Source organism: Pyrus communis, chromosome 8 (assembly GCF_963583255.1).
Source record: "Pyrus communis chromosome 8, drPyrComm1.1, whole genome shotgun sequence".
NCBI classification, from domain to species: Eukaryota; Viridiplantae; Streptophyta; class Magnoliopsida; order Rosales; family Rosaceae; genus Pyrus; species Pyrus communis.
The window spans coordinates 5,853,474-5,875,985 of record NC_084810.1 but is presented as its reverse complement, the minus strand read 5'-3'; the positions used below and the strand labels follow the sequence as shown (position 1 = coordinate 5,875,985).

At 35.4% G+C, this 22,512-nt stretch overlaps 2 protein-coding genes across 2 annotated transcripts; both read right to left on the bottom strand.

The window, feature by feature from the left end:
* Positions 1–388: 388 nt before the first annotated feature.
* On the bottom strand, positions 389–1,487 carry LOC137742841 (uncharacterized). Its single transcript, XM_068482788.1, has 2 exons — positions 1,475–1,487; positions 389–834 (listed from the first exon to the last, which is right to left on the bottom strand). Exons 1-2 carry the CDS (start codon positions 1,485–1,487, stop codon positions 389–391), a joined length of 459 nt encoding a protein of 152 aa, XP_068338889.1.
* A 10,432-nt stretch (positions 1,488–11,919) lies between these two features.
* LOC137742164 (NAC domain-containing protein 72-like) lies at positions 11,920–13,555 on the bottom strand. Its single transcript, XM_068481947.1, has 3 exons — positions 13,226–13,555; positions 12,849–13,117; positions 11,920–12,757 (listed from the first exon to the last, which is right to left on the bottom strand). Exons 1-3 carry the CDS (start codon positions 13,404–13,406, stop codon positions 12,197–12,199), a joined length of 1,011 nt encoding a protein of 336 aa, XP_068338048.1. The 5' UTR covers positions 13,407–13,555; the 3' UTR covers positions 11,920–12,196.
* Positions 13,556–22,512: the final 8,957 nt, after the last annotated feature.

Here is a 22,512-nt window from a genome sequence, read left to right as displayed (position 1 = left end):
GTGCCTCACTGTATCCTTCGATCAGGTTGGATGGGTCTGAGAGGGTTGTCAGAGGTGCATTCTTAGGTATGAAGTTAGTGAAATAAATGCGTTCATGCAAAACAGTGTGCGTGGTTGCACTATCTGCCATCTTAGGAGTTAGGTTAAGGCGCTTTTGGGATCGGTTTCCTCCCTTAGATGGGCCTTGGCTCTGTTAACCTTGATGGGGTGGCTTATGGCCACCTCTACCACACCTATTTTGGCGTTTTGGGTGTTGGTTCGTGTTATAGTGTGCTTCAGGCACAACAATCGCCCCAGTAGGTTTCGCTTGATGATTTTTCATTAACAGCTAATTCTGCTATTCAACGAGAAGTAAAACAGAGATTAAATCTGAAAACTTGATGAATTTCTAAGCCCTATATTGTTGCTGTAGGACAATATTAGTAGTAGAGACGGTTGAATAGGTCATTTCCAGGAGATCCTCTTCGGTCAAGGTCTCATTATGAAACTTGAGAAGTGATCGGATTCGAAAAACTTCATAATTATATTCATTCACAGACTTAAAGTCTTTGAAGCGTAAATGCTGCCAGTCATGTCTTGCTTCAGGCAAGAAGATGTCCTTTTGGTGATCAAAGCGATCAGCCAAAGCGACCCAAAGTACTCGTGGATCTTCCTCAGCACGGTACTCAGTTTGTAGTGCATCATGAATATGTCTTCGGATGAAGATCATGGCAATGGCTTTCTCAGCTTCACCAATCGGGTTGTTCGTCTCATCTTCAAGGCGGAACGCAAATTCCTTCCGGTGAGGTGGAGCTTCACATCTTAGACCCACTTGAGGTAGTTTCTTCCAGAGACCTCCAAAGCAGTGAAGTCAAGTTTGTTCAAATTCGACATGTTCCTATCACAAAAGAAATGGACAAGATGTGGTTAGCGTAATGGAAAAAAAATTTATCAAGTCACATAGGAGTAGAACATTCAGGTTTTAATAGATATGTATTGGTTTAAATTTTCATGAAAAAAACTTCGGTTTTTCATGGGTGATGTTTTTAAGGAAAACTTCAGGTTTTCAAACAAGGCATGTTTCTAGAAACTTCAGGTTTCGAAATAATTATGAACCTTAGGTTTATATGTTCCTGCAGACAAACATAAAAATATATACATAAATATGCAACAAGAAAATATGCAAATAGATCTTCAGGTCTTGATAATAATTATATTAATTATTTGGACTTCAAGCCAAAATTAAAGTGTGGGTGAAAAATTATAAAACCCAAATTGTCTAAAAAAATAAACAACTAAGCTCGGGGCCCAAAAATATGGACCAAAACCCACGGGTAGGTTGAGCAAAATTGGTGCCGTGGTCTAGGCCCAAAAAATTAGGCTAGATTGGGCTCGGGCTGATCAGGCCAAAAAATAGAGACCCAAAAAGAAGCTCTGATCTAGTGCGTTACGGACACATGTACCCGAACGGACGTAATCATGTGTGTTGCGGTACATGAGAGCGCCATAGTTGTGTGGAGTTATGGTTAGGTGTCTCACGATGCAGGTGCACCGACTCACCAGCTATGGGCTGGGATCTGGTGTGGTTTTATGCATGAGGACACTATAGCTCTACATGCTGGTGATGAATTGGGCCGTTGCAAGCGAGCCCAAAAAGGAAAAAATTTCAGGTTGAGAAAACCAAGGCCTAATTGGGCTCGGGTTTGAACAAAATATAACCCAGCTTCGCTAAGTGCGGTCACTGGGGAGGAAGGCCAGCGCCGCCACTGCAGGCTATCGTCTCAGAGCGAGGAGTCAACGAGGATCATGAATATGAACGGAGATAGAGAAATCTCAACGTTTCAACCAAAACCCTAGAAATCCAAATCGAAAAATTAAAAAATCCAACTAGATTCAATAGAATCTCGGTCAAGCGTTGTCGGGGACGAGCTGTAGGTTATCAAAACGTTGACCCGTGGATGAGGATTGGTTGCAGGCAACTTGCAATGATGGGAACGCCATGGAAGACGTCAGGGTTTCTGGGTTTGAACCTGGAGCCCATGGCTTCGGTGGTCTTGCAGCTCAACGCAGCCACACAGGTTGTAAGCTTGTTGCGGGTGGCTCGACACAACGTAGCTTGGAAGCCAGCAGGTTGCGGTGTGGGATGGTGACAGGATGGGTTTTGATGAACCCTAATTTTAATAATTTTTTTTAATTTCCAGATTATAAATTAATTCAATTTCATGCATATTCAACATATAATTTAATGCATGGACAAATATAAGATGCAATTCATGGCAATATCAATTCACATAATTCAATAATTATGGATATAATGCATACACAATTTATGTAGAATCTAAAATTCGAAAAAAGTAAAGTTGAGTCATGCATTATGGTGAATGTTCATGCTATCAAAGCTGCAAAAATATCGAGATAAAAACCGTTGTTTTGAAAGAACCTGATTGCGTAATGATATTGGTGAACTGGTTTGATGCAGAAAAATTTCATGTCAGATTTCTAAGTGCAGTGGTAGGAGCGTGCTAATAACATGTTGTGACCTATATTTAACTGACAAGGAGAGGGGGGCCGATGGCACATAGAAAATATAGAAAGATATGTGTTTGTAGGGTTGTGTAGAGGATGTGTTACTCTCCCATAATAGGGAAGAATAACTAGAATCAAATTAAATCTAAAATTTACACAATCACACTTAAATATAAAGTTTATAACAGAATCCAAATAGTAAGGATAAAATATAGGGATGTTTAGTTACTACTTTGTCTCGTCGATCAGGTGTTGGAGATTGGTACCCCGTACCATCAAGTCACTCCCCGTTAAAAATCAATACACACACACACGTATGTTTAATTTCTAGAAACTAGCAATAGAACTTGAGAGTTTTTTTTCTTGAAGCTCACAAAAACCATAAGTTCTCTCAATATTTATCAGTATAATTAAGCATTCAGCATGCAACGACAGAAATTATAGCTGCCCTAATTTTTTAAATTTTGAGCCAGCAGGAAATTAACGTACCCTGATGATTTTTTTGCAGATTTTGTTTAGTTCCAATCCCTTTGCACGTAAGTTCTATTCTGCTTTTATAATTTAGATAAATTTAGCCTTGTGATCATAGAATAAAAGACATGCTTTCATTCTTACAAACCCTTGTGGACTGGAAGTTTACTTGTTTTTTCATTTTTGCCTCCATAAAATCTTGTGTAGCAATCAGAATGTGTCATTTTTCGATGGAACTCCTAATAATATTTGTTAGCATGGCATATCACGTTAGTCATAAGAAATCACAGCTGGATCTGATTTGCACAATAATTTATTTTCGTCATTTGGCTTTCAGTAGGAGAGAGACAGCACGATATAGGCCATTGTCATTACAGCTAATTTCATGTATATATTGTGTTAATGTTTATACGTCATACCTTAACACATATATATGTGCATATATTATCCACATGACAGATATATGGCACCACTTTGTAAAAACATTTAATACAAATTTTACACATTAATTTATTAGTTTGTGTAATATGAGCCACAATATATGGTCCAATATTTTACTGGATAACATGTTGGGTTTCCACATGCGTTTCGGGTTCGAAACTCCCCATTTTTAAAAATATTGTAACAGTTTCGAATCCTTTCCTTCCTTCTCCCCTTGATAATAATAATAATTTTAAAAAAAATATATGAGCCACAATGCCACAAATCACCGTTGATTTGGCTAAATATCAATAGCATCACACTTGCAGTATACAAATCAATGATTGTGGCCATTGACATATAGCCCCTCAAGGTCATGACTGGCTATTCTGATTAAAGATTGGATTTGGGGCAAAGTTGTTCTTTTTAAGTAGTGAATGAACATGCTAATCTAATGCTTGAAAAAAGTGTCAAAATATGTGTTAAAATGTGGTGTTACGAATGCATTCTTTTATATATACATTTTTCCTTTCGGATCCTTAGCTAGCTTAACTAAGCTTATTTTAGGGAGGGTCCAATAAGATTGGATCGTTGAAATTCATTGTAAATTAATATACAACTGATTTTTATGAACCAACCATTGAATATTCATCTCTTAATTCATAGATCGTCTTTGACAAAAATTCATCAAAATTCCCCAAAAACTAACCTCAAACAAGGTTATTTGAGGGATCACGGAAGGGGAGTACTATATATATTATAAGTAATAACTTTATGTGTGTCAAAATAATATTCACATTTACACATCCTATGTATTGACAATATGATGTGCCTTGTGACGTGTTTTAATAAATGAAAGTTTTAGTTAAGTTCCTTAGAACTCGATTTTGATCCCACTTCGTCTTTTGAAATTGAAAAGTCGTCACTCTGCTTCTGGGAACTCGATTTCAATCCTAATTTGCCAAACTCAAAATTCACCACTCAAACTCAATATCACTTCACTTTGGCTTGTTTATATCTATTAAGTTTACTTATATGGCATAATTAAGGTACACTTATGGCTGACATGGCACAAGTATAAAGCCTACACATCCAATCAATGGTGCTACATGGATTGAAACACAAAAAGAAAAAAAAAATCAAACACTATATAACATATTACGAAAAAGGAAAATTAAGAAAAGATGGTTCTTAATAGAGCTGGTTGGTCAAGAGAGAAGATAGTTGTTCATACATTCACACCTGCTTACCCCCTCCCCCCCCCTCTCTCTCTCTCATTCTCTCTCTCTCTCTAATTGTTGTTCATACATTCATCACTTCCCTTCATCTTCTATCTCCAGCCACCTTATCATTAGTTCCATTGATTTCGTTACTTTTTATGTTCTTAATGGAGGTGATTGGTGAAGAGAGAAGTTTTTTTTTTTTTTTGTTCTTTTTTACTATGCATTTATTTCATGGAGAAATTCGCATATTACTAATTATATATTTTGAACAGATGAGTACTTATTCAAAAACACAATGTAAAGCGAATTTTGAGTTTTAAGAAATAAAGTTACGAGTTTTGAGATTTAGGAGCAAAGTGGGATCAAAATCGAGTTTTAGGAAGTAAAGTGGTGGCTTTTGAGTTTCAGAGGGCAAAGTGAAATCAAAATCGAGTTCCAGAGAATAAAGTGACCAGTTTTGAGTTTTAGAGAATAAAGTGGGATAGAAATCAAATTCTGAAATCCTTGTCGCTTCATAATTTGCAGCAAAACCCTGGGGTCCTCAATAAATGAAATTCTTCTTTCTGAATAGCTCTCACAACTTCTAACGCATCTCCATCCAGTTGCTTCTGGTCGTACCCTTGCGATAAAACTAGAAAAAACACTCCTAGCTGCCAAAGCTTCAATCTGACGAGGAGAAACAAAAGAGAGAAGGATATACATATTGTCCAAATAAAAAACCTGCACATAAGGACTTCATCTTCTATTAAGTAGTGTATTTATAAAGACCTAATTATGAACAAACGGGAAAGCAATCACAAACCCTAATAAATAATAGAAAATCACACAATACTTGCTAACTACTAAAAATACTCAAACATAAAAACCAATTTAACTATTAATTTACTAACTTTTCCAACAATGTATATTTATTTCACACATGGAGGGTGTGTGCGGTAATAAGTTTTTTTTTTAAAAATTAAAAAAAATACTATATAATTAAGAGGAGAGATGGGAGAGTTCGATACTATTACAATAATTTAGAAGAGAGGGAGTTTCAAACCCATAAGTAGAAATCCAACACTCTGTTCACTAGGATATTAGACCAATGGTATGTGTGGTAATAAGTAAAGAAGTATAGCTTAATTAGCAAAACTAATCAAGGCGGTGTTGGTGGCTAGATCTTGCTTAGCCTCATACATAGTATGAGATAGATTACGAGTTAGGGGTTGCTTTCCCTAATTGTCGGTTTTTAAGTCAAATTAGAAATATTTGTTGCATAGTCCAATCACTGCTAAATTTTGTAATGAGGACAACATAATAGGCCACTTTCTTGAGCAAAGATGGTAAGATCAAATAGATGAAAGCGTCTCCACGTTGAACGTCATCGATGTACCTTTCAAGCTGACCATAAATGTTATCTTATTGTGTATAAAAATTTAGCCAGCTGCATTTTCCCTCTCTGTGAATGTGATATTTTTTAATTGCTTGTGGTTTGAGTACATTACTTTCATCAAAGATATATCCGGTTCCTCGGCTTTAAAAAGTATAAATACACCTCATCTAACGAAATAGAGGATTAATTAAAGTTCAATTTCATTAATTTTTCACCCATGTATCCATATTTGTTTAGGGCAAGATGTGTTAATACTGCTACACATCAACAGTAATTGGGAGTATTTACCACCTTCATTTAAGGCCTTGCCAAGAAATAAACTTGGTTATTGTTAAATTTAGTATCTTCAAGGTTCATAAAACACATACAAAGAAATGAAAAAAAACTGGGCACCCTCTTCATGTAATACCGGTTAATAGTTTATTTAAGTAATCGTATCAAAATCAAATTACTCATGTCTACCATTAACATTTGCAACAACAAGGAAATAAAACAAAAAATAAAAATACAAAAATGACCTCTTTGCTATTCCTGTTAGCAAGTCCTATTATAGACAAGTTTGTGCTAGTCATTGTCGATACAAAACCGCTAATCAACTTTCTGAGTCTGAGCTATGTTATCATGTCATGCATGTGAATGATTGTTCCCCTAATTTAAACTGTAACATCAAGTGGAGGGTCGAGTACGTGAACAATGACACATTGTAATGCTCGAGCGTGTAAAGTCTAAGTTAGCAGAACAAGTTTCTTGGCCCAAGCTTACAAGTAGTTTGAATTTAGTGTGCCTAAGATATGGTTTAGAACATATCTAGGAAGAACAGTGAATATGATTAGAACTCAATTACACAAACGTTGCAAGGGGAAACACCAAGACATACAAAGTTCATGACAAGAATGAATAGTTGTGCAGGGCATAAAAATTCGTCCAATTGAAAAAAACCTCCCATAAAACTGAATATGACTTAGTTTTTCGGTTGATGAGAGAGACCTTATCTACCAATTGGAGATCGACACTCCCTTTCTTTCTAAAGAATATTTTCATTTTTGTATCAAAATATGGGGTTCAACTTTCATGCTAAGTAGTTTTAAATGCTACGAACATTGGATGGTCTGAATTCACCGATCGTAATAAAGAAATAATCCAAACCAATTTAGGTCATCCAAATACTCGTAGCATTTAATGCTACATGGCATGGAAGAATTTTTCAAAAATATGGTGAAATTATCTCTTATACTTGTCTACTCTTTGCCCTTGCGGCCCAAGCGTGTACACGTCCAACAAGCTGAGGTTGACTGCTCTTAACCTTTTCTGTCTTTTCGGGGGGCTAACATTGGGATATAAATAGACGGATCCACAATACTTGGCCCAAAATGATAATAAGATGTAAGCATCAAGGCTTAGCCCACATAGCAAGCCCTATTTATTAGGTTATGAAATAGTTTTGAAGTAATTGCAGGTGAACTCAGATGAATTTGGAGTTTTAACAGAAAACTTGGCAAAAACCCTTTTCTTAATTATAGAAATATGATATCTTACCAACGCATGAAATTCGGTTATCTTCACTAGCTTAGAAATATTATAACAAGGTGGATATGGAGAAAGTGTCATCAACATGTTTATAAACGCTAATGAATTGAAGTGCTTTCTAAATAAGCATTTTCAAACAAGTTCTTAAACTTTCAATTGAGCTTCTTAATGAAGGATTTTGCTTTTTGGAAACACAGTTAAATTTTTAATAAAAATTTCTAGCATATGCGTTAATAGACAAAAGTGTTTTTTGAATAAACTGTTGGAATTACAAAATACCTCATGCCACCCTCTAGTCGTAGACTAATTATGTCTTGGTCGACATTGATTTTTAAGGCAACAATTCTTCATACTTACGCATAGTAAAATAAGATTTAGGATTTAAAATTTCACATAACTCCAAAATCAATGTTCGACTCTATCACCAAAACCGTACTTATCCATCATGCAAATAAAGTGGTAGATTGTCATCAGAGCCGGCCTTAGGGGTGTGCAAGTGGTGCCACCACATATGCCCCTAGTTTGGAAGGCCCCTCTCATTTACGATTTTATTTTACCTATATATAGAGTACATATATTTAAAGGTGCACCTCAAACTATGCAACTCAAACTAGATTCGAATACCTATTCTGGCACATCTTTTAACGTTTTATTTTAATTTTTTAATTTAAAGGCAAGGAGTTTACTGAAAATAACATATGGAATGCAGATAGGTACCTATTTGAGTCTCACACAGAATGTATTTTTGCCTAAAAAGTAAATGATATTGCAATAGAAACTAAAGCGAAAAAAAAATAATGTAATCATTTCATGATGAAGGATCAAGATTACAAATGTTTACAAAAGTAAAATCTGGAGTGAAGGCCGAACTATATGACTTGAAATGTAAATTGACTAGAAATGTAGAGAAAAAAATATAATTCTATCAAGATTTAAGCCTTGAAAAACAAGATAATGTTAGATGAGTCCACAAAGATCACTGATGTCAATTGGACATAGTACTAAACATATGCCTTTGAGAAGAAATCAGGGTGGTTAGAATGACACATCAACTGAATCATACATTCATACCACATGTGACAGAGCTGTAAAAGTTTTCGATCTCAAAGATCATAGGCAGTGTCTACTTTGTCTACTTCAAAGGAAGGATTTGAGATTGTAGTCGAAGAACTAAAGATGTGCTAAAGAACAGTTTAGTTGATTGAAAAATCACTCAAGGTTTTTTTTATAATCGTAGAGATTGAATTTGACTAAGGTAATCAGTTTGAAGGCCTTATGCTCTATTTATAGGCAGTAGAGAATGAACAACCTCGATCGTATTGCTAAGTTGAAGCAGGGGTAGATTGATCATTTGCATTGACAGTGAGTGTAATCTTAGGTATATGGCCTTTAGTGTCTTGTGGTGTTCGCATGATTGTTGTGGTGACGCCAGTGTGTTGGATGATGCATGCATATGCATTTAAGGAGGCAAGATATTTCCAAGTTTGATCGTCATCGTGGTAGGCACTCTTCGAGGATAACCCTATTTGAGCCCCGAATGGATTGAGATGGGACGGTCGTCCGAGTCCTGGATAGAATCTCAAAGCGAGCTTCCAAGTTGATGGGCTAGAATCGTACAACTTTGCATAAATAAAAATAATTTAGCTTTATAGCAGGTTTTTTTTTATTATATATATATATATATAAATAAAACCTGCTATAGAGCTAAATTATTTTTATTTATATATATATTATATTATTTTTTTATTTTACATTGCATTTTTTTTTAACTTTTTTTTTTAAACTTTTTTTTTTTTTTTTTTAAGTTTATTTCTAAGATACAAGGAGAGCAAAGCCAGGTGTCCAAGTCATTTTTTCCATGCAACATACAAACACGCCATCAAGTTCCTCTATATTGTAGAAACTTGCACGATTAAAATTGTTCTACTTGAAGGTTTGAATCAAAAGCATTAAAAGGAAAACGATAGATAGAAAAGTCAAGGTGTCACGTTGACCACACGTGCAAGCAAAGAATCAAGGAATCAACGTTAACGGTCAAATGGTCAATACAAATATAAAGATTGGACACCTTTTTACCGGAAGAGGATATTCGCAGGCATCTGATTAGCATCTGATGTGAATTATCCTAAAGTAATTAAGAACAGCCACTCTTGGAAAATATCCAATCTTTTAAAGTAACCAAGGACTTAGCCATGCCGTAGAACTTGACGAACGGAAGAAAATTTCTCTCCTGTCTTTGATTAGTCATCGCTTTCATGCTGTTTCTTTCTTATCATTACCTTCAATGGAGTTGAAAACATATGTCAAGATAGATAGAGGGTACTCCATGATTTCACAAGTTAGTCCATCTTTGTTCAATGGTGGTAGGCAAACATGATTCGATGAGTCACATAAGTAAAATCTTGCTCCAATAGTATAGCCAATTGAATAGGCAAACTTTGTCTACTCTTCCTTGCCTACTTCGAAGTGAATTGTATATCGAACTCACATTTTTTTTTTTTTAATAAAATATTCTATATGGTTTTTCAATGACGTTAGGTGGACAAAGAAGCCTACTGGTGCAGAAAGTTCATATAACATAGCTGAGTCCTTGAGTTTGTTCCATTTTTTGCACCGGAAAGAAACTACATCGTTAAAAATCCTTTATATTACAGAACGTTTTTTGCACCGATTACAAAACGTTGACAAGCACTCCTCATTTTGGTCTCTCAATTTCGACCAATGTCATTCATCAACTTAACAACCATGCCTTAATATTGCCCTTCAGTTTGAATTCCATCAAAATCTTTAGTTTGCTAATGTAGCTCATGAGTGGAGCCGACTAATCCAATTTGTTTTCCCCGCGTAGATTACAAATAAAAAACCAGTTTTTAATTTATGAGGACTAGAGGAAGAAGAGATCGGGGTGGGAGTAAAAGGGTTCGAAAGGTAACAGGTCGAAGGTTCGAAGGGTTGATGAGGAGGATCGACTAGTCGAACGATCGATGGTGTGGCTGCCTGACTGGTGGCTCGGATCTGGAGAACAGGTAGTGTCTGTGCTGCTTGGCACTTGAGTTTGGGTGGGAAAAATGATGCCCGAGTTTGGTAAAGAATAACGCACCGCGAAAAGGGGTTTCTTTCTTCTGCTGATTAGGAATTCTTGCCCTACAAGTTACCCTCATTCGATGAGGAGGTGGGCCCCTAAGTCTCAACGTGGCAAGTTAAACCAGAGGCAACTAGAGGGCTCACTTGGCTTCCTTATTGTTGCTACACGTGTTACTTTTGCTAAGCACCAAGAAGTTTGATTGGAATGCCACCTGTATGTAACTTGCATGTCCGGTCCACCGCATGGAAGAAAAACATCACACTACAACAGTACCGAAGCTTTAGTTCTACTTTTGAGGGAAAGCGGCAGATTTCATGAAGAAAGCCAAGTCGGCAAAAGAGGTTTCAGAGGCGTGAACATTTACGTGCAAAAATATATGGAGATATGATACTGCACTCGGAAATTCATCTAAATTACGGGAAAAAAAAAAAAACTTTAGTTAGATTAAAATAAAGCACATTACTTTAACTACACTAAACACAACTATGCGAATACATTAAACCGCTAAAATTGCTCTAATTGGAAATCAGAATGCAGAGATAGCTATAAACAAAACAACTGATAGGGATGAAAATGCATTAAAAAGTTCAATCCGCATTATGTTTTAAAGCTTGTTTTAATTGCATTATGCATAGTCCTTTTTAAGGTATTTTTTAATCCACAGTATTGTCCTCATTTGAAAGGATCTAATTTGTTCACAGATACGAGATAAGGCTCATCTAATCTAACTGCCTCGAATTTTTGTATAAATTTACTCAAGTTTTAGGTGCTAAACGTAGCTCCAACTCTTGAACCAAAATATGAGTTTTAACCCAAGCCTCATTTTGAGGCAAACTTAATCTTGAAATCCGTTCTAAGTTAGTGGGCTGATCCACCATATATGCGTACGTTTTTTTTAGTTTTATATTTATAAATTCACTTAATCTAACGATTAAGATATAATATGATCAAATATAGCAATAAAAAAAATTCTAACGGTCCAAATTTAAATAGAATAATTAAAATAATTAAAAAAATAATTTCATGTGTTTTCTATTTTACAGTATTTCAAGAGTTTCATAGTGTAGTAACTCTTAAATATTTATTAAAATCTAGTTATTTTTAAATTAACTTAAGATAGTTACAGAATTCTTTATCTTAAGAGTTACTTTAAAATAATAATAATAATAATTCATTGTTCAATAATGCTTGAAAATTTAAGTCATAAAAATTAGAGCATTACTCTATTTGGTGAGAATAATCACTATTAGAATTTGACTTTTCAATAATATTGCACACGAATGGCAGATGCGAATGTTTGACCCGTTTATATCTGACAACTGGAAATGACATTCTATATTCTTAGATTAATTGTTGTACAAAGGTTCTAACTTTTGCGTTCATTGAATCTGCGGCCGAAAACCGGCAAAAAGGACGACAAAGCTCCATCTACCCCTTATCATGCTACCCTTCCCAGACTACTTTTTTTTTATCTAACCCAACATGTTAGCCCAAAGAATCCCAGGTATTTACGGAAATGCACTCCTGCTTCATTTCTCTACCGAAATGCACTCCCTCTCTACCGCCCTTTTGACTTTCACTTTTTACTTTTCACTGCCAAAGCCCGAACCCGCCGGGCCGAACCGGGTTACAAAAGTTCTGAGAGTTCTGCTGGATGAATCCCGAGTTGTCCACCCGCCGGGTTCTGAGTCCGCTCTGCACCTCCTCCTCCGCCGTCTTCCCAACCCTCTCCGGCCGGGATTCCACGTGGCAGAGAGATGGGATTGAAGGGACAAACATGTCATTGTCATTGTAATTCAAATTCATCTGTCCTTGACCTTGGTGAGTCTGATTATTGAGACCGAGTTCCGGCGCCGAGTTGAGCCCCGCGAGACTCGCCCAGTCGAAATTCCCGGAACCCGTATTCTGAAAATTAAGCTTGCTGTCCTGCTGCTGCAGCGTCTTGAGCGAGTTTATCCGGGGCAGGGTGAAGAACCGGTCGTCGATATCCGGCAACCACTCGAGCCCGTCGTCGAGCTGAGAAGAGCATGGCGACGACGAGCCGTTGCTGTGCTCTTTGCCCGAAACGCTCGTTACGGACTCCTGTGCTGCCGCCGCCGCTGCTGAGCTGGTGCTCTTCTTGTAAATACGACACAAAACCCATTCATCCAACTGTAACCCAAAATTCGAATTCAATTAAATATCGCTCGAATAAATTAAATAAAAAACAAAACGGGGATTGAATCATTAACAAATTATTTACCCTGGAGCTGCCATTTTTGCGAGAGGGCTCGATGAGGCGATACTCGTGCATAATCCAATTGGTCTTGATGCCTTTGGGGGCTTTGCCCACATAGAAAACAAGGGCTTTTTTAATACCAACTTTTTTACCTTCAGTTGTTATGATCTTATCAGTTCCAGTGGCCTTCCAGTACCCAGTGCCGGCAACCCGATTGGGTCGCGACCCATTCGGGTATTTCCGGTCCCTCGGACTGAAAAAGTACCATTCTTTTTCACCAAATATAGCTTTGCCTGCAAAACCGACATCAAATTCGGTTCATTTTAGCACCAAATTAATCAATTCAAAAATGGTTAGTGTGATAAAACAGTAAAATAAAAAAAAATGGTTTTGGTTCTTACTTGGTAAAACCCATGGATCGAACTTGTAGAGATCGATTTCAGCAATTATTTGCAGATTGAATTGGTACCCAGCAACCTTGCGGCAGAGGTACTGAACCAGAAGCTCCTCGTCCGTCGGATAGAATCGAAACCCCGGCGGCAGGCTCAGCTGAGACAGTGGGTCGGTTTCCGGCACACCCATTTTTCTGGTCACAAATTTTAGAGCTCGAAACTGAATCGGGAAGATTTTAGAGAGAGAGAAAGAAACAGAAGAGAGGAATTTGAAATAAAACTGGAGGAGAGAGGAGAGAGAGTAAATGTTTCAGACCTCCAAATTCGCAAAATATTTTTTTTTTCAGTTTCCGAGATATGGCGGTTATATATAGCAGAGCAGGGAAGGGATGATATGTACGGTCGTTCTGTCGTGCTGCGGATGATTGGGGCCCACCGGAATACTCACCCGTTTAGAAATTGCCACGCGCCCCTTTGAAGTTCGACGTAATCGTGGATTCGTGCGATCGACCTTATCCGATAACGAGTAATATGGTCCCTGGGGGTTCGGTGCATGAACCATCACGAATATTACCGTGCTGACTCATCCCGTAACGGGACGCGTGTCGGGAGTAAACAAAATCTTCCGGAACCTTTTCTTTGGCGCGAAAAGGCAGGGGCCCAGGGTCGCAGCTTTTCTAGGGGGTGTCAGCCGTTTTCCACGCGTGGCTTAACCCACGTCGGTCAGAAAAACATGGGACTCGCGCTAACACGTGGACAGATCGGAGGGGAGTTAGGCTGGTATTTTGTCAAAAGATGGGAGGGTTGATGGGGAAAGACGAGGAAAAAGAGGTGTGGCGGTTTCGGGGTGGCATGAGAAACAAGGATTACATAATTTTGACACAAAAATTTAACTTTAAACTGTAAGATGTAATATAAAATTTATAAAAAGTTTTCTTAGCATTTTTCTTTATAGTATGCTACTACCAAATTTTTAAACACTAAATCATTAGTCATAACATATAACGAAATCTAACAGTTAAAACATTAATAACTTTTACTTGTTAATTCATCATTCATAATTACAGACGAAAATTTAACGGCTAAAACATTGAGAGGATAGACACTCCGAAGTATCATAACATTTGTTATAACAAGGAATTTTTAAGTGCACTCCAAAGTATGTTACAATCTAGAAATTTTTTATAGTTACAATCTAGAAATTTTTTATAGTTATATCATTGTGTTAGTTTTATATTATTGGTTGGTTTATTGGTGTACTTTGGATGTGCATGTGTCTGTTGATGAGGAATTAGGGTTTCTTCCACTCATCAACCACTAAGAGCTAGCTTACATGTATGATTAGATAGTATTTTAATACATGGGTTTTGGACTGTTTTTATTTGGGATTTACATAGGGAAGTGTTATTGGCACTCCAAAAATCTCATTTTACATTTCTCATAAGTGTAGTTTTCTTTTCTAATATAGAAAGTTTGAAATGTAGAATGAGATTTTTGAAGTGCTAATAACGATTCCTTTTATATAATATATATGTATGATTATTGGCAATTTGTTAAAACTGATGATGTGGGTTGGTCTAGATTTGAGAGGTGGAGAGGACTGGATTGTTCTTTATCTTTGGTATTTTCTTGTGATCTCAAACGTGGCCATATAACAACATATATTTGGGCACGTAGAGGAGGTTTAAGATTATTATATGACATGTGTTTTCTGTGAGGATCGAGTTTTGAAAAGTAGAAGAGTCGATGTTTTGTCTCTTACAAATTTTTACAAGTGTTTGTTAACTTTTTATCATGATTTCTATGATATATTTGATTCGATGATTGAAAATTAAAAGAAATAGGTAATATTAAGGAAACTAAATATATAGGTTAAATTGGCAATACTAAGGAAATTAAATGTGTATGTTAAATTTTGTAAATTAAATAACATGAAAGTTGACGATTAACGTGTTTATTTCTTATTGATGATACATTACTCAATTTGCAAATTTAGTCTATAAATTTGGGATCATTTTTAATCACTTCCTAGACTTCAGTGTATGCACCCTCTATACCTAATCATCTGCCGATGTCCTTTCACTTAATATTGAAAAAGCTACATTTAACGTAAAAGTTTGGATTAATTAGATAAAAGTGCCCAGTTCTACATCATGTTAATTAAACATTTGTGGGTTTTCAAATCATTATTCAAACGCTTTGAATTTTGATTAAGATGCTTCCATCTTTATCCGTGTTATTTTCTAATTTCCAACTCATCATTTTAAGTAAATTTTAAGAAAAAAAAATGAAAATAAGAGTTTTTTATGTCGAAACTCATCAGATCTAAAATCCCTAAATTTGTGGAAGAAAATAAGTTTGAAATTTTTATTGAGTCATTATCCCAATAATTAATTGTTATGAATTTATTATATCAAATTTTTAGTTCAAAGTTTTAATATGAAAATTTATCTTTTTTAAAGGATCATAACGTACCATTAGCTTGTAAGTACCAAAGTTAGGTTAATACACCGTACCAGTAGCTTGGTACATACTAAAACAAGAATTACATAACGTGCCAAACTGAGTAATTTCTAACGTACCAAAATACTAATACGTACCAAAATTAAGATTGTATAATGTACCAATTATGGTATGTTATGTTAATCTCTAATGTACCAAAATACTCATACGTACCATAATTAAGATTGTATAATACATTATGTTTAATACATATGTGCATTCATATATCATGTCCATATTTGGTACGTTATAGTTAATAGGATGTTAGTTGTATTTTTAGAATTTTGATGAAATCTTCTATTTGAGTAATGAAAAGTGTCGTTGGAAGTGAGTTATGGTATAATATACATATGTCCATTCATATATCATGTCCATAATTGGTACGTTATAGTTAATAGGATGTTAATTGTATTTTTAGAATTTTGATGAAATCTTCTATTTGAGTAATGAAAAGTGTCGTTTGAATATTGTCCTCTTCAAGTGCCTTCTCGTTGGCTTCTCCCACCATCAGGGTGGGTTAGGGTTGGTTTGGTATTGCTGTGCTTTGAAAAAAAGTTGCTTCTGCTGTGCTGTGAGAATAAGCAGCTGTGAAATAAAGCAGCAAAGTGTTTGGTAAACTTTTTTTGTAAAAGTGCTTTTGAAAAAAAAAAAAAACAGTATTATAGTGTTTGGTAAACTTTTATGTAAAACAGATGTGAAAAAAAGCCTGTTTTTCAAAGCTGGGTTTTGCAGCTTCTTGTTTTTGGTTTTTTTTCACCCAAAACTGTGAAAAAAAGCTGAAGCTGAATGTTTACCAAACACAAAAATAGCTCCTAACTTTTTTTGATACCAGCTTTTTTTAGAATTACCTCAGTACCAAACCAGGCCTTAAGGTTAATGTTGACGGTTCCTTCTTTGTTGGTTCTAATTTGGGTGGTGTGGGTGGGGTATTTCGCAACGCAGCCAGTAGCTATGCTGGAGGCTTTGTTCGCAAAATATCCCCTGCATTGTACCTAATTATGGTGGAACTACTTGTTGTTCGTGAGGGTGTTCGGCTGGCTACAGATAGGCTTTTGGATCACGTTATTGTGGAGAGTGACTCTTTGCAGGTGGTTCAGGCTATTGGGCATCGCATTCAGGGGTCTTCTATGATGGATCTTCTGGTGGACGATATTCATGCTCTCTTGCGGGGTTTTGTGGATTCGCAGGTGCGTTAAGTGCGGCGTACTGTTAATGGCGTGGCACATAGTATGGCTAAGTTGGCTGTTTCCTTTTCTGAGGATTTTTGTTGGTTTGAGGAGCCTTCGGACGTGATTGTGGAGGCCCTCTCTCATAATGTATGATTTATTATCCTCTTACTAATCTACTATCATTTCTTTAAAAATATATATATATATATATATATATGTAATTTTTGTTATTAAAAATTAGATTAAGAATGCCTAATCAAAAGTCTAAAAGATAAGGATATCTAATCTAAAAATTTCAAAATTGAGGCACCTATATCAAAACGCTCCTAGAAATTTAGATGAAATGACACATGACAAATGATTTGGGACAATATAGTGAACATACAATATAATTATAATAGTGAGTATAGATACACCTTACAAATTTAATCTAACTAGCATTACTGAAAAAAATAAAATGTGGGTCATCGGTTTCTGCCACGTGCAAGAAAGTATAGCGCTAGATGGCGGCAGGTGAATTGCTTTGTGTGGCGTTTAAATTTTGGACGGTTTTGGCTTTTGAAAGAAGGCATGAAACTTGTCACGCGAAACAAAGATTCGGTACCTACTTTTTAGTTTTGCTGCAAGACACGACCTTGAGCTTGAACTTTGAATCACAATACTTAATAATTGTTCGTTTCAATGTTTAGTTTTGATAGATTTGACCAAGCCTCGTGGTTTGCAGCATATTCGAATCTTAAGTTGTGAAACTGACGTACCTGAAAGTCATACATGACGTATAACTAGAAATTTTTTTATAGTAAACGTGAACGCAAAACAAATTATCATTATGATTCGTCATTTGAAAAGATGAACTTTAACTTCAAACCTCTACAACCATATTTAATTATATATTATTTGAGTTTAATAATACTTATTCAATATGATGATCGGAAGTAAGAAGAAATGTGCAAAAAATATTTAAATAGTGAGATTTATGAAAACCTTTATCAAGCATTATCTCAATAGTTCTTTTTCCTTTTATGTTATTGAACGTGTGTCACACGTGATTTCAAAAGAAGAAGAAAAAAAGTGAGTCGTATATTCTTTACCACATTTAGTTATTTGGCTTGATACCATATGGTCCTTAGCCAATACAAAATGTACAAGTACACACGAGTAGATATAAGGATTAAAGCATAGTAAGATGTGACAAACAGTCCAATACATGATTACCATATGTTAATTGTCAAAAATGGTATTTTATAGAATCCAGACTCCATACTAATGCTTGGAAAAATATCATCAATCATTGGCTATTGAGCTAAAATTGTCTCTGAGATTGATATAAGTATAATTCCTCACTTTGGTTATGAGATTAAAAATCGATAGAAATGGTCTCTGAGTTTGTTCACCGAAAATCATATTGATCTTCTGTAAAAAAAATATGTCAACACCATCGTTAAATTGTCACGTGAGCGACCATGTGACCATCTTTTGATGGTTTATTTATTTATTTTTTTTTTATCATATCAACCCCTCCTTTTTAGCCAAAACCGTTCATGAGGTTGACATCATTTCTTACTTTGGTCCCTGATAATGAAAATTGATGACAGTAGTCCCTAACTTTATTCATCGTAAATTGTTGTGTTCATTCCATATATCTACGTATTGCATGCTCTGATTATTTTATCTTTTCCTTTGGATATTAATCGAAAGTTTAAGACTTTGATAAGTGTAGTAGTAGATTGTCTAACTAATTTCAATCAGTCTCATTTGAAAGGTTATCTATTTCAACCCATCTTCTATACCAAAAGAGTCTGTAGCATGCAATTAATTTTAGGGTTATTTGTGAGAGTTCAAAATATTGTCTCAACCAAGCTTACCGTGATGATTCAAATTAATAGATTTGAACTAAGATTCCCATCATTAAAGGAGAAAAAAGAAAAGAAAAATTGTTCAATTAGTACGTACTTTCGCTCGAATACTCAATCTTAAAAAACTTAAACCAGATTAGACATGGAGTTTCACATTGCCTTGGGAATTCATTGACATTCGTAGTTCAAATCCAGACAAATGACACCATTTCGGCATTGAAAATATTATCAGTAAATGAGCATACATACACTGTTAGACTTTTTTTTAGCCTAACTGTTAGACTTTTTTTTAGCCTATCTTATCAGTTTTCTAGTTATATGCATCCTTTAACACCAACATTTTGACACTCAAATTCAACTTTGTAATAATAACGATAATGGGAATATTTGTAAATATTTTAATTTGACGATTTTCTTAGTTTTCAAATTGACAATTAATTGGGATCGACAATTACACCGTTGCTTAACCCTACAGTCTCAGTTATGCATGTAATTGAAGATTTTCAACTCCATATGCGAATGCAAGCTACCACATGTTAACTACATTGAAATATTTGAGAATCAAATAGAAAATGGAGAAGAAAGAGTAACTGAGAAAGATGAACTAGAGAGAATTTAGAGAGAGAAATATGATACTTGTATATTGACTTAAAAGAATGATGATTACACACTCTGTTTTTATAATAGAAAGCCTAATAACTCTAACCAAATACTAACAAACTTGCTAACTGTATCGCTAACTTGTACAACTATTTAACTAATTATCTTACGAATAATGTGGAACCCTTAATACCTCCCTTGATCTGCATCACTTCATTTCGCTGCTTAACATGAATATTAACATAGAAAACAGCCACTTTCAATTTGACAATAGCTCTACCTACCTTCGTTTTCATTTAATTTTTTGGTATTATGTATGTGGGTTATTTTTCGTTTGCACTGGAAATATTTTTTTTTTTTTTTATAATTTTTGGATCTGGTGCATAAGTAAATCACAACATCGACTCGTTTTTATAAAAAAGGCATCATCTTTTGGGGATTAAGTTTTTTTTTCTTTTTTTTAATTTTTAAGAAATGATATTTCATTAGATAATTCTTAATTATACATCAAGATGTCTATAGACATCTAAGATATACCAAATAATACTCAAAAGAGAAACATGTAAACATTCCAGGAAAGCCTAACACTAAACCTTGATTGGCACCACGAATCAAATCCGCTTCCTCATATAACTTATCGTCTCTCGTCATAAAGAATATGTGGAACAATTGATGGATCTGTGATCTCAAATTTGGTTTTCAATGATCCAACTGCACATAAAAGCAAACATAAGTCTTGATTGACTTAGACAAAAACCATATTAGCAAATCGCAACGGAGCCCTTCAAATCGGTGATAGATTGAGCGTTTAGTCGAATTAAGATATACTGAAGGCATGATATCAATTGTGGACTTGGCATGAAGAATAAGCATAAAAGCACAGATAAGTAACTCATATCTCTTTTGCATGCAACTATTTCTATCGGCTTATTCAAAGGGCTGACTATTTTTTTATAACCCCATGGCTAAGTTTAAAGGACTACAAGAAAATCACAACAACAAAAATCACCAGAGGGAATATTATTCAACCGGAGGAGAAAGGCACAAATCCTTTGCAGCTCGTTTTCTTTCACCTTTGAGGATTAAGCTTTATTGCATTATTCTAAGACTAAGGTCATCTCCAATTGTTAATCCCAAATTTAGCCCCCCATTCCTAAATAATCCACACCAAAAATAGTGTTGGACTATAATTTTTTATGAATGCTGCTGAAGCCACCCACCTCTATCTCTAACCACCCGAAGTGATAGCTGACTCTCGCATAATTTATTTACTAATAAATCTCACACATTGCAAAGGCATTGCTTTTGGGAATTGCCAAGACATCAAAGTATAGTGGATGATGGAAATCAGCATATATGAAAGGTAATAATGGGCCGACTTTTACAGTTTGGAGGACACTGAAAGATTTGTGGCTTCATATTAAAATCAATTGATAGTAGTCCAACTACTTATAAGCTTATATAAGGTATTTACTTATGAATGTGAATTCTCAATACAGCTCCTCACGTGTAGTAAAATTTCAAGTCTAACATGTAGACTACACAAATTGAGCGAATTGGAGCACGTGTGACCATTTGACTTTACTCATGAGACCTGCTTTGATACCATTAAAGAGTTGAGGTTTCACTATAAAACCAATGGGGCAATATGAGAAGTAATTCAACTACAGATATAAGATCATGTAAGATCCATTTTCCCATCAATGTAGGATTCATTTTCAAGTGAACCTGGATCCTACTGTGATATAAGTTTAAGGTACTTCTTTTTGTTGGGTTTATGATTCTTTATTTACCTCCAATGGGGCAGTGATGGCAAATGAAATTATGTATTCCTTCTAATCTCTTTTAGGATCATTTACCTTTCACCCGTGTCAAGTTGAAGACTGAAGTTAAATACATGGGTCCATCAACTGCACCTGAAATGGATGGTATGTATCTTATTTTCTATCAAAAGTATACAGACATTGTTGGTTATGTCTTGATACACATTATGGGAGGGGATATTTTTAATTGTACTATGGATGCCTTATTTCCAATACTGTTCGCTTATGAGTAAGAGTTTAGGCTAATCGGGTTCTTTAATGTCAATAGGCTCAAGAGAGTGCTTCTGTATGTCATCTCTGAGTTCCAGAGTACATTCGTCCCTAACAAAAGGACTTTATTAGACAATGTTCTTGCTGCATTTTAGTCGGTATATTGTTTGAAAATGAAAGGTAAATCTGGAAGAAAAAAATTGGTTTTGAAGCTGGATATGGCGAAGGCTTATGAAATATTTGAATGGTCTTTTTTTGAACAAAATGATGCAAATTATAGGGTTCGCGTTACGAAATCAACAGGTGGCTTTAGAGGTGGTTAGAGACCATATCGGAGCTTTTAGAGGTGTTGTACCAATTAGAATTCCAAGTCTGATCTCTGTGTTAGCTATTGAACTTTACGTGATGGTTGGAATTTGCAATAGTTATGCTTCATTTTTGCCTCTGATCGTCGAATTGGATTCAGCTATAGCTATGCAAATGTAATCTGGAAAATGAGTGTTTTGCCGCAAAAGGGGTGTATGAGGACGAAGTTTGTCGTACGTTGCATTCTACGACAACACATTCTTGTGAGTCATATATCTAGAGGGGAAGTAGGGCTTCTCCTTCTGAATGGATGTCGACCCTCTATGGCTTATGGATAGTGTAGTGAAGGATTCCATTGTGGTGCATGAAGCCATAAGTTTTGTATTATTGTTCTCATTTGCATGAGTGTGCTTTGTTCTCTTTACTGAAATATTTTCCGATTCTTTATTGTTACGTACAATGTGGGATAACACACACACACACAACCATATATATATATATATATATATATATATATATATATATATATATTCAGAGTTTAGGGCTGACATACTTGTGGGGAACAACAATTAAGTATCAAACAAAGTGCTTCCCATGCATACTAAACAAACTGGAACTAAAATGAAGTAATACATAGTTATTCACAACCATGGATCGCGGTGAAAATTTTGGAACATGAAACTTGGAGCCCAAACAAACTCACGAACAATAGGGATGGAAGTTATGGTACACTACTTGAATAAGGAATTATTTTATTGCAAGTAGCAAGGAAAGATGGTATCTTGCTTCTCTAGATGGACAAAAGATTATTAACTAGAGGATACGGAAAT